Here is a 15,137-nt window from a genome sequence, read left to right as displayed (position 1 = left end):
GCTTGCTTTTTTTCACAGCACACCACCCATCACACCCGTGTTGTGGTGTGAATGGGACACAATTGTTTTCTGTGTGTCCTTACGGTAACCTGTGTTCATTCAATGCAGGTCACTACAATGTGTGAACAGGCAAGTAAATAAAAGATAAACCCAAGATGTACAGTAACTAATGTTACAAATGGCTTTTGTTTAAAATTAATTTTTTTAATAATTCACATATGACAGCAACACCCCATTTCTAGCAACCATTTCTCCAGTGTCCTGCTGATGCTTCTATAGTCATTGTGCAGGCTTCATTCACACGGACCCATTTTAATGTACATGTGTTTTTATTAAGATCATATGAATAAAAATTCACCCACATTATAATGCATATGAAATAGATAGTCAACTGCTTTCTCAAGAAACATGTCAGTTTTGTGACATTTTGTAAACCATATTGCCATGAAACTGAAGATGTCATACAAAGGAACTGTCTTAGGGCTTGTTCACACCAAGCGCGTTCCAGGAGCAGAGCAGTTACAGAGCGGATCAAAACTGTGTTCAATGTATTCCAATGGTATTTTGAGCTCTAGTTCACACCGCAGCGTTCAGTTCCAGAGCATGTAAAAAAACTGCAGCAAGCCCTATTTTTCCTGCTCTGGAACGCATGCAAACACTTCAAAAACGCACTGGAATGCACAAAGCTTCAGTACAGCGCTGCATGACGGAATAAATGTCAGTTAAAGTACCGCAGCGCTGAATACTGAAAAATGGCCTGGATGGGAAGGGGGTTTAACACCGCGGATGTCAACTGGTTAAACAATTATTATTATTTTTTTACATAACCGGCCCTGAACCCCTGTAAAACGCAGTGCACTGCGTGTGCAGAAACTCATGCAGATGTGGTCTGCATTTGGTGTGAACAAGCCCTTAAGAGAAGAGGACAAACTGGATGTAACCAGAAATCTTGTCAGACAGTAGCTTTTTAAATCTGGTGCTAAAATGTGCTAGCTGTAGCCATGTTGAGGGGAATTTATCAAAACTAGAGCAGACAAAATCTGGAGCAGCTGTGCATGGCAGCCAATCAGCCTCTCTCTTTCATTTTCAAATCTTAACTGAACAAACTGAAGAGAGAAGCTGATTGGTTGCCATGTACAGCTGCTCCAGATTTTCTCTGCTCCAGTTTTGATAAATTCCACTCATTGTATCTGATATGAATACATCTGCTACAACACCTGTGCACTGTTATATAATAGCAAATCTATTTTCAAGACATTATACATTTTTGTTTAAAAAGTGGATGTTTGTTTATTAAGGGGATATGCATAAAAAATGTTTTTCATTCATTTATTGTTGATGACATATTAAAGAAAACAAAAAGACACTTTATTTAAAGTGTATGTGAAGCCCAAACTTTTTTTTTCTTCTATTCTGTTTAGAATTGTTAAAATACTTATTAGTTTATTTTTTGCCATTAATTTCCTTTCACTTTCTGTACTGTCAACACAACAGGGAATAAGAGTCAATCGCCCCAAAGTGAAGAGAATTACCATTTTAGAAATTTTTCACCAAAACATTTGTCCTCATGGATTACGGTCGCCTTTTGCTCTAATGACAACTCTAAAATTTTGCAGCTCCCCTTACTTTTTTTGTTTGTTAGTGACTGATCAAAAAGTGAAATTTGAGGGGTGGATCTTCCCTTTCATACTCTATCCAAAACTATACAAGTTTTGCCTTTACGTAGACTTTTAAAAGCAGTATAAACTAGGGCCGCAACTAACGATTATTTTCATAATCGATTATTTGGCAGTGTTATTTTTTCGATTAATCGGATAAAAAATACCAACAGTTTTTAGTGTTACAAACATACAGTTTACTTCAGAATAAAACGGTATGCACATTTTTTTGCACTCGTACCGCACTGGAACACATGACATTGCAGTAACGCGCATTCCAATGCAGGTGATCACACTGCGGGCAGCAGGGGTGTTTGCGATGCCATTGCAATAAATGGCACCACAACGCACGTATTGCCACATATATAAATGTAAATATTAATATATATTAAATATTTATTATAAAAGCCCGGTCATCAGTTTAGCGTTTACCATGAATATTGGCCCGAGAATTATTACTCTCTGAATCCGATGCATGCGGCGATACCTGACGTGTACCGCAATCTTTTTTTTTTTTTTTTTGCGTAGGTGCACCTTTACAGCTGAGTGATACACAAATAAAATACATTTTTAATAGTTAGGTACTTGAATGCATTTTTAAAATAAAACCCCTGAGTATAGTGTCACTTTAATCACAATCAGTGAAGATTTGTAAATTAATGTTGGCTATTTAAAATTATTTTACAAGAATAAAAAAAAAAAAAATGGGAGCTGCCATTGTTGGACTGTGCTTGAAAGTACATGCTCAGAGCTGAAATTTTAATCCTGGCCTAACTACCAAGTGACTAATTGAACACACCCGCAGCCAGCAAGAACGTCAGCATCCAAACTCCCTTACTGAATGCTTTTTTCCATGTTGTGAACCCAGGATCACAATCTCTTAGCATGTATCTTTATAGACAAGTTTGCATAGCTGGGTTGGTAGAGCTGCAGACACCGTGGGGATCAGAAGCTTAAAAGTAAACGTACCTGCTGACAGCGCATGCTCCCAGCTTTTTTTACTTATTTCCCCAGTTTTACTGTGCCCACAGGCTCACTTTTAAGTTCCACTCCAGCTTTTACTGCTTTCTGTTCGTTGTTAAATGTACCTTTTAACGTATTGTAGAAGATATTTGAATACATAGGCAATTGGATCTGAAAGGGTTGAGGCACAAAGAGGGGAAATTGGAGTAAACTCAATCTGGAGAAGCTACTCATGACGAGTCACATTTTAGCTTTCATTTTAAAAGCTGAAGACAGAAGCTGATTTGTTACTGTACACAGCTGTTCCAGATTCTGTCTGCTCCAGTGTTAGTAAATTTTTCCCATAGTGTTTGCATAATGACTTCTTTACTAGTTCCTGTGCAGTATTTTGTCCTAAACAGTGACATGAATTGCACATATTTACTGGAATGTGATTTTTGTTAGGTCATTTTGGTGCCAAACTGCTCCGATTTGTGATCCCAGCTTATACTAATCAGGGTTTGAATGCCTTCTTTTCCTGCTGGTTCCAATTTTACTTGCTTGGCTCTGGTACAGGTTTGCACGGCTTTCTTTCTTTTATTCCATTAACTCTGTGCATTGTCTATTTTAATCCATGTTTATGTTTAGTGATGTCTTATGGTGTTAGGTACAGCACTTTTTATTATATAGAAGTATGAAAGACTATTTTCTGAAACTAAAGTAACAGATTCTTATGTTCATTCATGTAACCTTTTCTGTTTCTTTTACAGCATTGTTACTGATGTTGCGGTTGGTGTTAAGGTATGAATACGTTTTTTTTTTCTCTAATTTTATATTGAATGTCTAAATTCTGGATATATATGGAAAATAAATGAAATATGTGAAAAGGTTTCTGCCTGTTTCAGCTAAAAAGTAGCCTGGTGTTTTTGTCCTTTTTTTATTAAGCAACAAGTAAGTTTAATTTCCTGTGGCTCTTAAATAACATGGAGTTAAACTAAAGTTGTCCACATGTTAGTCTGCAGCGCACCTAGCGTGTGGTACCATGCTCTAGGTGTGTTGACTTGCCATCCGTTTGCACCTTTTGGCAGCTGTGCATTGCAGCAACACTGTTGCTGTTGTGGTAAAAAAAAAAGTAGCTCATGCAACACACAATATTGTCGTACAGTGCGCTGCGCTGGAACACGTGGCTGCCAGAAGGATCATTGTGGTGCCATTCAGTTTAATGGCAGCGCATTGCTCCTGGCCCGCATGCTAGGTGTGCTGTATAAGGCTGGGCACACACCTTACAACCATCACAAGACTTTTGTCTTGCGATGGTTGTAAGGTACTTAAAAAAAACGTACGATCTGCCTATCTAGCATAGGCAGATCGTACTTGCGATGATCGCAAGCCACGCCCCCTGAGGGGCGGGCTTCCGATGACCGCAATGCCGAACGGGCAGTGTGTGCTTGCGCACACCGGCCCGTCCGGCTTTTATCTTACAAACATGCTACACACCCGCCGAACATCGTACGATGCTCAGCGGGTTTGCAAACATGTTCGTAAGTTTAAAGTCGTGCGACCTTGCAGTAGTAGAGGTCGCACGGCTTTCACACACCTTACGATAATCGTACGGTCGCGGGATTTCCCACGATTATCGTAAGGTGTGTGGGGACCTTAAGAGTGTGTTCTAATCACACAGTACCGTCTGTTTAGCACAATGCTATGGTGTGGACAGGCCCCAAGTATAATTTGAATGATTGGTTAGCTGACATTAGTAAGAATGCACATTCTGCAGTACTAGTTAACATATATTGTTTACCTGTCTTGTTCTCAAAAATATACTGCTTTTTTCTTATCAGAATTTGTTAGTCCCTACCAACGGCTGCCTCCCATTTGCACTTGAGATTTTTGCACCATTTTTTTTTTTTTGTCGTTTGCATTCACTAATTAGGGTTAGTTACCTGATCGCTTAGTTTCCAGGAATCTTCCAGGACAACCAGAAACAGGCCAAGCAGGCCCAATATTAACATAAAATTACAAGAGAGGAAGCATGTGTTGTCTTCAAAGATTCCTACACACGAAGCTACCAGGTAACTAACCCCAATTTGTGCCTGTCCTTTTCAAGGACATTGGACATCAGAGAGGAGCCATGAGAGAGACAACCACACCAAAACTAGAAATAAGTATTTCCTTTACCTTAAATACACTAAAACAGAGCTGTGATGCAAGTGACCCGGGGGCTGTATGTGGCCTACAGGACCCTCTTACAAGGTAGAAAATAGATCTCCCACAAGGTCTTCTATTACACGTGGAAGGCTTATTTCGCTTGGTATAAAGCAAGGAATTTCTATTCCAGGAAATACTCTGTGGAATCCATCTAATCTTCCTTTTTTTTCTGCTTTGGATAGAGTGGAGAAGAAATTCAGCACATTAGGATTTTATTGCTGTTTGTGTCTCCTGGTGACCGTTATCACTGAAAGTGGGGGGAAAAAAATCACAAATTATGACCTGGTGACCAGGACAGGAATAGATGGGAACTCTTCCAATGGAAGACCCTGCTGATCACCAGGGATTTCCTCTCCTTTCCCGTTGTGGCTATCAGACAGGAAGAGAAATCTCCAGAATGGGACACAGGGGGTCAGAGGTTACTCTATCCAAAACTTCGAAAATAAAACGTTTTGGTTTCAGTTCTACTTTAAATTATGACCCTAAAATGATTCATTCTAATCTAATGTGTGTAGTGATTACCTAGTTTAGTGGGATTTTTTATTAATGTGTGTGCACATCCCATTTTGTGTCCATACATTGTGTCTGGAATTCCTTTGAAGTATATCCACTCCGCCCCATCCCAAAATGCAGACTTTGACACAGTCATGTGGGGGGCAAGGGTTTTGCATACAGCTATGCATATATAGACTTGAAAGGTCTGTATGTACATATCCTCTTTCAATGGACTTTAGGCAGCACATGAAGGACAAAACATAAAGCAAATGTTATATTCTGACAGCTTGTGCTCTTGCTACTGCTGGTTAATCTAATCTCCATTTGATAAATGTTTTCTAAATGTCTGAACACTTTGCATATTTAAAGAATTGTGTTTTTGTTTTTTATAGAGAGGTTCTGACGAACTGCTGTCGGGAAGTGTTCTTAATGGTCCAAGCACTAACTTAAACACCATAGTTGTGACTGGTAAGTCCTTTCCACAGATGTTGTATATAACAAATTTACCTTGCATGTGTGAGCAGCAATCGAACCTCAGGTTTTAGCTCAAGGGTTCCACAATCAAAGTAAACGTTTAAAAAAAATATTTTTATTTTTTAAAGGAATTTCTTTTCCATCGAAGGACACCGGAAGTATTTTCCTACAGGCCGTATTGCTGCATACAGGAGGATTGGACACGGGCAAACAAAACTGTAGGTCAGCTAAGGATAACCCCATCTAATAACTGCATGGCTGTCGGTTTTGCTGTGAAAGAGGTTGATGCCTCGGGACTAAGCCCTGACATCACCCCCTGCTTACAGTGTCACTGTTGCAAAATGTCTGGTTCCGGACAGCTATGAGCATCCTTGAAATCTGTTGCCTTCTGCTGCTAGAGTCTGTTTCGTCATAAGTCCTCTTTAGCTATTTCTGTGACTGGTTCCTCTGCCCTTTTGGCTATGTTTTTTTAATACAGCCATGCAAGATTTTATAGCTGAAATCACCCAGTTATTTGCTGACTGACCGCAGAGGACACTCTAAAACTAGAGGATCACTCTGTTGCTTCTAGAAGTTCTGTTTCTACTCTTGGGCCTTTGGGGTCCCTAAGGCTGCAAAGACTCTTCATTGCACCCTGTTCCAACTCTCTCCCTATGGAGGTTTAAAAAAACATCCCGACATACTGTTTGCTCAGCCCAAGTGCCTTTTAGCCTTGTACTTGTTCGGTGAGGGTTTTGTACAAAAGTAGTCCATCCCTGCTGTGGGTCTGATGGCATTCTACCTCAAAAAAGACTACTATACTAGTGGAGGATGCACCTGTCTTTAAGAAACAAATTGATGAGCAGTTGGAAGCCCTCTGTAGAAGTCTGTTCACCCCATCTTGGCTATGATTTTACTGTGCCAAACCGTAGCTGACTGGCTCCGGATGGGAGGTACTTTTGGGGTGCCATTCAAACAAATGACATGCAACGCTCCTCCTGCAGTTTAATTGCACGGTAGGTGCGTTGTGTGGTACCTTGCATTAATCGCACGGAACTGTGCAAATTATGCATGGAGGTTGTGTAAATGGGATAAAAACGGGCGTTGGCATCCCTGCCCCCTTCTCGGTGTCGCACCTTCAGCCTTCCAGTGTCACAACACAGATTAGCAGATCTTCATTAAGCCCTCTTGGGTCTTCTGAACCAAGGTGTCATTGTCCCATTTCCTGTGGTAGAACAGTTTGTAGAACTACTCCATTCTGTTCACCGTTACGAAGTCCAAAGGGGGCTTCAGCCCCATCTTGGCTCTCAGAACTCTAATGTTTTATTCGAGCTCAGACATTCTGCATGCAATGCATCAGGTCTTTCATCACAAACGCAAACTCTGGAGTTAAATCTTAAAAATGAATAAAGTAACCTATTAACATAAATGTAGCTATTTGTGTATCACTCAGCTGTAGAGCCTCAAATCATCTCTGAATTCATGCGAACACTGTACTTCCCTCTGGAGGGTGGCTACTTTTGTTCTCTATGGTCCCTGTGTGTGTTGTAAAGTAGTCACTGTTCAAAGCTCACTTCCATGATGGACTATAACTAGAATACAAATTAGCTAACTAAATATGTGATTGTAGTCCATTTACAAAAAACACAGGGATCATGGGGAACAAAAGTAGCCACCCTCCAGAAGGAAGGACAGTGTCGCCATGAATGTAGAGATGATTTGGGGATCTACAGCTGAGTGATGCACAAGCTACATTTTTGTTAATAGTTAAGGTACGTGAAGGCATCTGTAATATTACTCCTGAGTTTAGTGTCACTTTAGGGACAAGTACCTACACATCTCAAATCTTCCAGCACATCTGCATTTCCATTCTTTGCTGTTGGGCCCCCAACACTACCAGTTTGTGGCCCTGCCCTTTGGCCTCTTGTGTGCACTTCTGGTGTTTAGGTGCTGGCCCTAATTTTAGCCCTACTGTTCTCTCATGGCATCCCCATTGTGGGTTACTTTAAAAGACCTCCAATTTGGATGTATTTAGATGATGACCACAGTGGTGTACATAAAGCATTGGGTGGTTAATGGGGGGGAGGGGGGGTGGACTTCTTGGACAACGGCAAGAGAAATAGACTGGATCCTGCTCTAGGCAGAAGATATCGTTCCCACCTTGTCTGCTGTGTACAGCCTGAAGGTGGCCATTCACTCTTCGGCTGGTTCTTGATAGTTGAAGGAGCTGGTAGGAAGCTCTTCAAACGAACAGAGCGGGCAGCCAGTCAGCTGCTGGCTATGTTGGGGTATTCTGACTAACACAAGTGAGTAAAGCTGGGTATACACTACTAAATTTTTTCCTTTCAGCATTTGGGCTGAACGGAAAAATCTAGCAGATTCCTTTATCCACGCTGAACAGTGTAGATAGAGAAATCTCCCACTGCGACTACCGGTATTGTATTTTAACAGTTTGCTCTGTCGTGATCTCATCAGAATCAGTCTGTTTGCCTTTCAATTTTCCTGCTTGGCCTTTTCAATTTTTCAGTCGAAGGATGTCAGGTGGGAGACCATAGGCAGGGGCACCCACTAAGCAAATTTGCACACCTGGATTGGGGGATTTTCTGCCATTCTTCTTTTCAAAATACTCTCAAGCCCTGTCAGGTTGTATGGGGAACGTCAGTGGACAGCCATTTTCAGGTCTCTCCAGAGATGTTCAATAGGGTTCAAGTCAGGACTCTGGCTTGGCCGCTCTAGGACATTCACAGAGTTGTCTTTAAGCCACTCCTCTGTTGTCGTGTCTATGTACTTTTAGGATCAATGCAATGGTGGAAGATGAACTTTCGGCCCAGTCTGAGGTCCTGAGCGCTGTAATACAGGTTTTTCATTGAGGATATCTCTGTACTTTGCTCCATTCAGCTTTCCCTCAACCCTGACCAGTCTCCCAGTCCTTGCTGCTGAAAAACACCCCCCACAGCATGATGCTGCCACCACCACCTGCTTCACTGTTGGAATGGTATTGGGCAGGTGATGAGCGGTGCCTGGTTTCCTCCAGACATACCATTTACAATTGAAGCCATACAGTTCAATCTTGGTTTTATCAGACCAGAGGATCTTGTACCTCATAGTCTGAGAGTCTGTCAGGTGCTTTTTTTTTTTGCAAACTCCAAGCTGGCTTTCATGTGTTTTGCATGAGGAGAGGCTTCCGTCTAGCCACTCTGCCATAAAGGCCAGATCGGTGGAGGGCTTCAGTGATGGTTGTCCTTCTGGAACTTTGTCCCATCTCCACACAGGATCTCTGGAGCTCCGTCAGAGTGGCGATCGGGTTCTTGGTCACCTTTCTTACGAAGGCCCCTCTCGCTCGATTGCTCAGTTTGGCTGGGCGACCAGCTCTTGGACGAGTCCTGGTTGTGCCAAACTTCTTCCTTTTTAGAATTATGGAGGCCACTGTGCTCTTGGGAACCTTCAGTGCAGCAAAACCTTTTTTTATAGTCTTTCTCCACATATGTGCCTTGCAATGATCTGGCCGCTGAGCTCTGCAGGCAGTTCCTTTTGACCTCATGCCTTTTGCTCGGATGCAGCATGCATTGTCAGCTGTGAGGCCTTCTATAGAGAGGTGTGTGCCTTTCCAAATCATGTCCAAACTATTTAATTTACCACAGGTGGACTCCAATCACGGTGTAGGAACAGCTCAGCAACGATCAAGAGAAATGGGAGGCACCTGAGCTACATTTCAAGTGTTGTCGCAAAGGGTCTGAATACATCTGCCAATGTGATATTTCAGTTTTTCCTTTTTAATAAATTAACAGACCTTTCTAAAATTCTGTTTTCACTTTGTCATTATGGGGAACTGACTGAAGATTAATGAGAAAAAAAAAATAATTTAAACTGTAGTATTGGGCTGCAACATAAAAGAATTGAAAAAATAAAGGGGGTCTGAATACTTTCTGAATGCACTGTATATTCCATATTTGCAGATAAAATTCTCTACATCAAAAATAACGCTGCGAAGTTTCTTTGCTGGAATAATTTCAAACAATACTTTCTTAACTACTTTAGTCCCAGGCACAGGTTCCAGTGACAGGTTCTTTAGCAATCGCAAACCTAATGTGATATTTTAGTTAGCAAATGTTCTTTTTTGTGGTAAATTTACATTTGCTTTGGAAGAAATTACAGGAAAATGCGTTTTTTTTTTTCCAACTTTTTATATTACTATTAAAAAGGAAATCATAATCTATGTACTCAAGTTTGCTACCTAATTGAAGTCCAATCTGTCCCGAAAACCGTGTATAGTAAGTTGGGGTAGACTACAAATACTAAAAGGTATGTGCAGAACCAAGACAATGCTGAAATGAAAAACAAAAGCTTTTAGATTCAAAGAAATGTAGCAATAAAAGGCCCGTGTGTGTGTAATATTTGAAGGCATTAACTTTGTCCAGTGAGGGGCATTTAGTTTTGCCATAGCTGTGAGTATTGAAAAGAACTACTACTTCACTATTGTTGGAATGCTGGAGTTTCTTGAACTGAAAGTGCTAAGTAAATGAGTATGTGAGGGCGTAAATTATGCTAGAACACTTGCTTGTGGAAAGTGTATCTGTAAATAGCCAGTCCTTCTTTTCAGACCAACTCATTTGTGATTAATCAAGGTAATTTCAGAATTCTTCACATTCTTGACATTATTAAAGCAAGCATTATACAGCAGGGGATGGAAACGTCATGGCTTTCTAGAGGGCTCCATCCTTTTGAAATCTGTAACGTGGCACCAGAGGCTGTCCAGTTAGTTCTTTTGTTTCTGAATTCCCATCTGAATGCCTTCTTTTGGCTTTGACTTCATTTTTGGCTTCCTATTACATTTCGTTATCCCCTGTAAGCTGCCTGTTAAGTTTTATTATTATTATTATACAGGATTTATATAGCGCCAATAGTTTGCACAGCGCTTTACAATATAAGGAAGACATTACAGTCACAATACAATTTAAGACAAGATGGTAAGGAGGGTAAGACATTGTCTTGTTTCATTATCCCCCTATCGCCTACATGTGCCATTATTGATTCCATAAGTTTGAAGGGGGGGATGACAAGCATCAATTTTTTTTAAAATTCTGATGTTCTTATTTTAATTTACCTTGAAATGGCGATCATCTGGCCCTCACGGGTACTTCTTTTCTTTGCTTGTTCATGCTGGATATGAATAGACGTTTTGTAAAAGCTTACATTTAGGACACTTTAAAAGTAAAGCTGTTTAGAATGTGTAGAGCCTTTTGTTAGCTGGTAAATGCGATTCAGACCTACAGTGTGGCATTATTGCAGATGATTATGACATTGTAAAGAATCTATTCAGTGGTACTTTCCTCACTTATTCCAAGGTCATTTTCTACTGGGAGAAGACAGTACAACAGGTGCAGAAATGCCCATGAAGAGAGACCTAAATGTTTCACATTGGTGGTTTTCAAACAAAACAAAAGAGATTTTTACGCTGAAAGAACAGAAACTCTTATTGATGTTTTATGGAAATTAAAGTGCTTCTTTGAAGCCTATCGTTTTTCCATCAAGTTCTGTTCTCACCTTCCATTTTTAGAGACATGACTCAATTTTTTAAATTGCCTATTTAGAGAAAGTACAGATGCCTTTGGCCAGTACTTCAGAATAACTAGAATTTACCTGGGTTAAGTAATGATCACATGTTGACGGATACTTGAAATTATACTTTCTAGATTCACTTGCAGTTTTTTTTTTTTTGCAAAAAGGCTATACAGGCTAAAAATATACAGCAATGGGCTGTATAAAATGTAGTGTCATTATAATTTAGTGGGGATGGTATCTGGTTCTACGGAATAAAGGCTGACACAGACTCTGGTAAAACCCTATTCTCCCCTTGGTGTGTATATACCAGATTCTGATTGAACTACAAAGAACCAGAGCTGGTAGGCATTGCAGTACAGGTGGTGTAACAACTGGTAAAGAAAACCGGGCCGTGTCTAAATTTATAAGTCCCAAAAATCCTTTAATTATATTGGATTTCACGTTTCACAGCCAAGATAGTGATATACCGCTGTGACAAATTGTGGCAATCCTGCATCCCTGGCCCCACTGGCAATCTGCAAAGCCATGCCCTGATAAGAGCAGGAGTTCCATAGGGTGCCATTCAGGTACTGTTAACTGCGTACTGGCTGTATTGTTGTGGTGGATTGGATACCTCTGCGGGACAAATCTGATGAAAGATGGGCTTATTTCTCCTCCCTAATCCATTCTCTCCCACAGCTGTATCCACCACTTTCATTAGGACCCAACCCTGCAGACTGCCAGCGGGACCAGTGAAGCAGGACTGCCATATTCACTTCTGCTTAGCATTGTCTTGCAATGCTAAGCAATATGTAATCAGTCTCATATCAACAGTATTGGGGGTGTTGCAACTAATTGAAAACGTGCTTTTCATTTCCAGTGTTATCTGCCCTCCTAGAGAGAGGCTTGGCTTCTTTGATTCATGTGTCATTATATAGTTCTTTTAATTGTTCGTTCTGCATATTGGGGTATATAGATATAGAATTTTGCAAATTTTTCACAATTTTTTTTTTTAATTTTTCATTGTAGCCAATGGTAATGATAACAAAAAGTTCAAAGGTGATGATAAAATGGAGAGCACACCATCCCGGGTGCTCCATATTCGAAAACTTCCTGGAGAGGTAACAGAAACCGAAGTCATTGCTCTGGGTTTGCCTTTTGGGAAAGTGACAAACATTCTGATGCTGAAAGGAAAGAATCAGGTATATTTGTTTTTCTTGTCTGTAAAAATTACATCCCTTACCTCCCCTTTTCTTCCCCTCATTTCATGATTTGCTTGTGATTTTTCTAAGTTAGCTAATGACCATTTTAGAGAATTGTATATTGTGAGGGGCATTTGTTCCTTTTTGTTGCCTTATAAATCGTTGTCCATGTCCAGGACTAGACCAATCTCAGGTTCCTAGACTGGACTAACTGGCACCCAGAGCATACATTAAATTATGGCACATTAAACTGTTGTGCAAACTTTTCCAAGAATATAAAGAAAAAAAATGTCTTAAGTTGTATCTATTGTTTTAGATTGTATTGTAATAAAGGGCAGAACTCTTGTGTTTTGGATTGCTTTTATTTTGCCTCTCTTTAAATGATGCAGACAGTGCCAACAAGCAAAGCAAATGTTAAATATTTATACTTGTGTAAGAGCTTGTCCACATCTGTATTTTCTCAAGCATTTTATTGCTTGGAAAAGTACATTTGTAGTCCTGTAATTCAACATGGATGCTGATGTAAATTTTTACACTGTGCATGACACTCATATGTACCTATATGTTGCATTATATCCAGCTCCCCAGAGTTTCCTACGCTTCCTCTCTTTGCTGTGGGACCCCTGCACTTTTAGATTGTGTTCTAGCTCTGGGGACATCCCCATTGTGGGTTATTTCCTGTGGAGAAAACAGTCAGCACAAATTATCTCAGACAATGTAGACTTGACTGTCGAGATGCTTTAGGTGGATTCTGAACCTTCAGTAACTGCTGGAACTGATAAGTGTCATCTGACCCGGATTTAGTCAATGGCAGTGGTGTACATTAACTTTCAGGCAGTAACTAGAAGTTGCGCTGAGGCAGGAGAGGTAGAATGGATCCTGTCCTGGACAGAACTTCACATTCCAGCCTTGTTTTCCTTTCACATTCTAGGTGTGCGCAATTCAGAGGCAGACTTCCTTAAATGACAATGTGCAGAGGTCTTCCAACACCTGTTCCTCAGCTGTGAGGTGCCAGATGTGGACATCCTGGCCTCCAGGTTCAACCGCAAACATGACAACTAAAAATAGAAGCAAGCAAAGAGTGCACCAATAGTATTATATATTTAATATGGCACAACATGAAATGCAATCATAGTAGGGAGGAAAATGACATGCTTATTTATAGCCCAGATCCATATCAGAAGTGTCCCTTAGCCATGGCCTGTGGCTGGAGGAAGCTGTAATAAATTAAGGCTATCAAGAGCGGCAACAGAAGCCCTGTACACACAGTGTTCAGCATGGCATCCATTATCTGCAAGGAGTTTGTTCATCCCACTTCTAGGTCACTGTGGGGTGGTTGTCAAGGCAACGTGTTTTGGGTCCAAACACCCCTTTGTCAAGTCAATCGTGGACATGTTTGTCTCCAGGTACGAAGATCCTCTAAAAGAAGCAGTGAATACACTGTAGGATCAGTACACCCTGATCTTTGCCTTTTGCTCTTGAAACTTCTTCCTTTGCTTATCAGGTTTGAGATGGAGGGATTTCTGGCAGACCCTCTGTCGGCTTTTCCAGTTCGTCCAGATCTTGTCTCAGGATCTGATTTAGCATACTGTTTCACAGTTGCTGGCTTTAATAACATGGCCTTTGGAGCCCAACAAAATAAAGAGAAGGTAGGGCAGCACAATAACATAGTGTACTGTTCTTGGGATACTAGATTACGTGAGTAATGTGCATTAATTGAATATGAAAAAAAACAAAGCCTTCTGGCAGACAGCTGCAGCATTGATACCAGTGTCTGTATCGGTGATGATACTTGGCATTTTCACGAGAACTACCAGATTTAAAATTGTGACCGGGCCCTGGTGCTCAACCACCGTCCTGAAATCATTAGTCTGTATTGTTTTAGAAAAACAGTCACATGACACTAAACAAAAATGTATCAGCAGCTGTATGTGTGAGTACTTGTAGAAGTATTGGTACTTGGTCTGGAAAAATTGATGTGTATATGTGTGTGTGTGTGTATATATATAATTAGGGATGTCCTGATACCACTTTTTTAAGTACTTCCCCTCATGTGCTTGCCGATACTTTTTCTTAAGCTCCTTTGCGGTATTCCTGAGTGTGGCTCGGGGTTCATTTTCAGTACCATAAGCAGTAACCCCGAGCCACACTCGGGATAACAGCGTAGCGTTACTTACCTTGCCCTTCGAGCCGCGCTGTGTCCTCCAGCCGATGCCGGCATCAGTCTTCCGGGTTCCGTCCCTTGCAAGGAATTTTAAAAGTAAAAATAATGGAAAGACAAAATTAAATAATCAGACCGCCAGGGAGGTTAAAGGGACAGGTGAATTTTAAATGATCTATAGTACAAATACATGTTATGCTGGAGGGTCTGCAGAGTCTGGCATAAACCAGACATAACAATCGTTAGGGAACAAGAACAACCATAAATGGGTCACTGAGCAACAGTATACCGAGCCGTTCATCCTAATCCGCCATTACTACAGCAAAATGACATTGCCACAGCAACAGCTCCAGACCACAACATACTAGGAGCAGTGAATACAAACCGCAGCAGTGAGTGCCTCACTTCTGTCTCCCGTATAGAATGACTGAGCACCTCCTTGTGGCACCTGCATGGAAAAACTACGCAGGTTGTTGG

General features: G+C 40.9%; 1 protein-coding gene across 2 annotated transcripts in view; it reads left to right on the top strand.

The window, feature by feature from the left end:
- The window catches only part of PTBP2 (polypyrimidine tract binding protein 2), a 49,628-nt gene that overhangs the window by 11,111 nt on the left and 23,380 nt on the right, over positions 1-15,137 (top strand). The window contains exons 2-4 of one of the 2 annotated variants that reach the window (XM_018562380.1): positions 3,371-3,401; positions 5,696-5,771; positions 12,327-12,499. In XM_018562380.1, coding sequence (XP_018417882.1) covers positions 3,371-3,401; positions 5,696-5,771; positions 12,327-12,499 — 280 coding nt within the window. Of the gene's footprint in view, positions 1-3,370; positions 3,402-5,695; positions 5,772-12,326; positions 12,500-15,137 lie in introns of those variants that run through there. The other variant, XM_018562381.1, reaches the window with a different exon arrangement.

This window comes from Nanorana parkeri, unplaced genomic scaffold (assembly GCF_000935625.1).
Source record: "Nanorana parkeri isolate BGI_ZX_2015 unplaced genomic scaffold, ASM93562v1 scaffold575, whole genome shotgun sequence".
Taxonomy (NCBI): domain Eukaryota; kingdom Metazoa; phylum Chordata; class Amphibia; order Anura; family Dicroglossidae; genus Nanorana; species Nanorana parkeri.
This window is presented reverse-complemented; position numbering and strand designations above follow the sequence as displayed.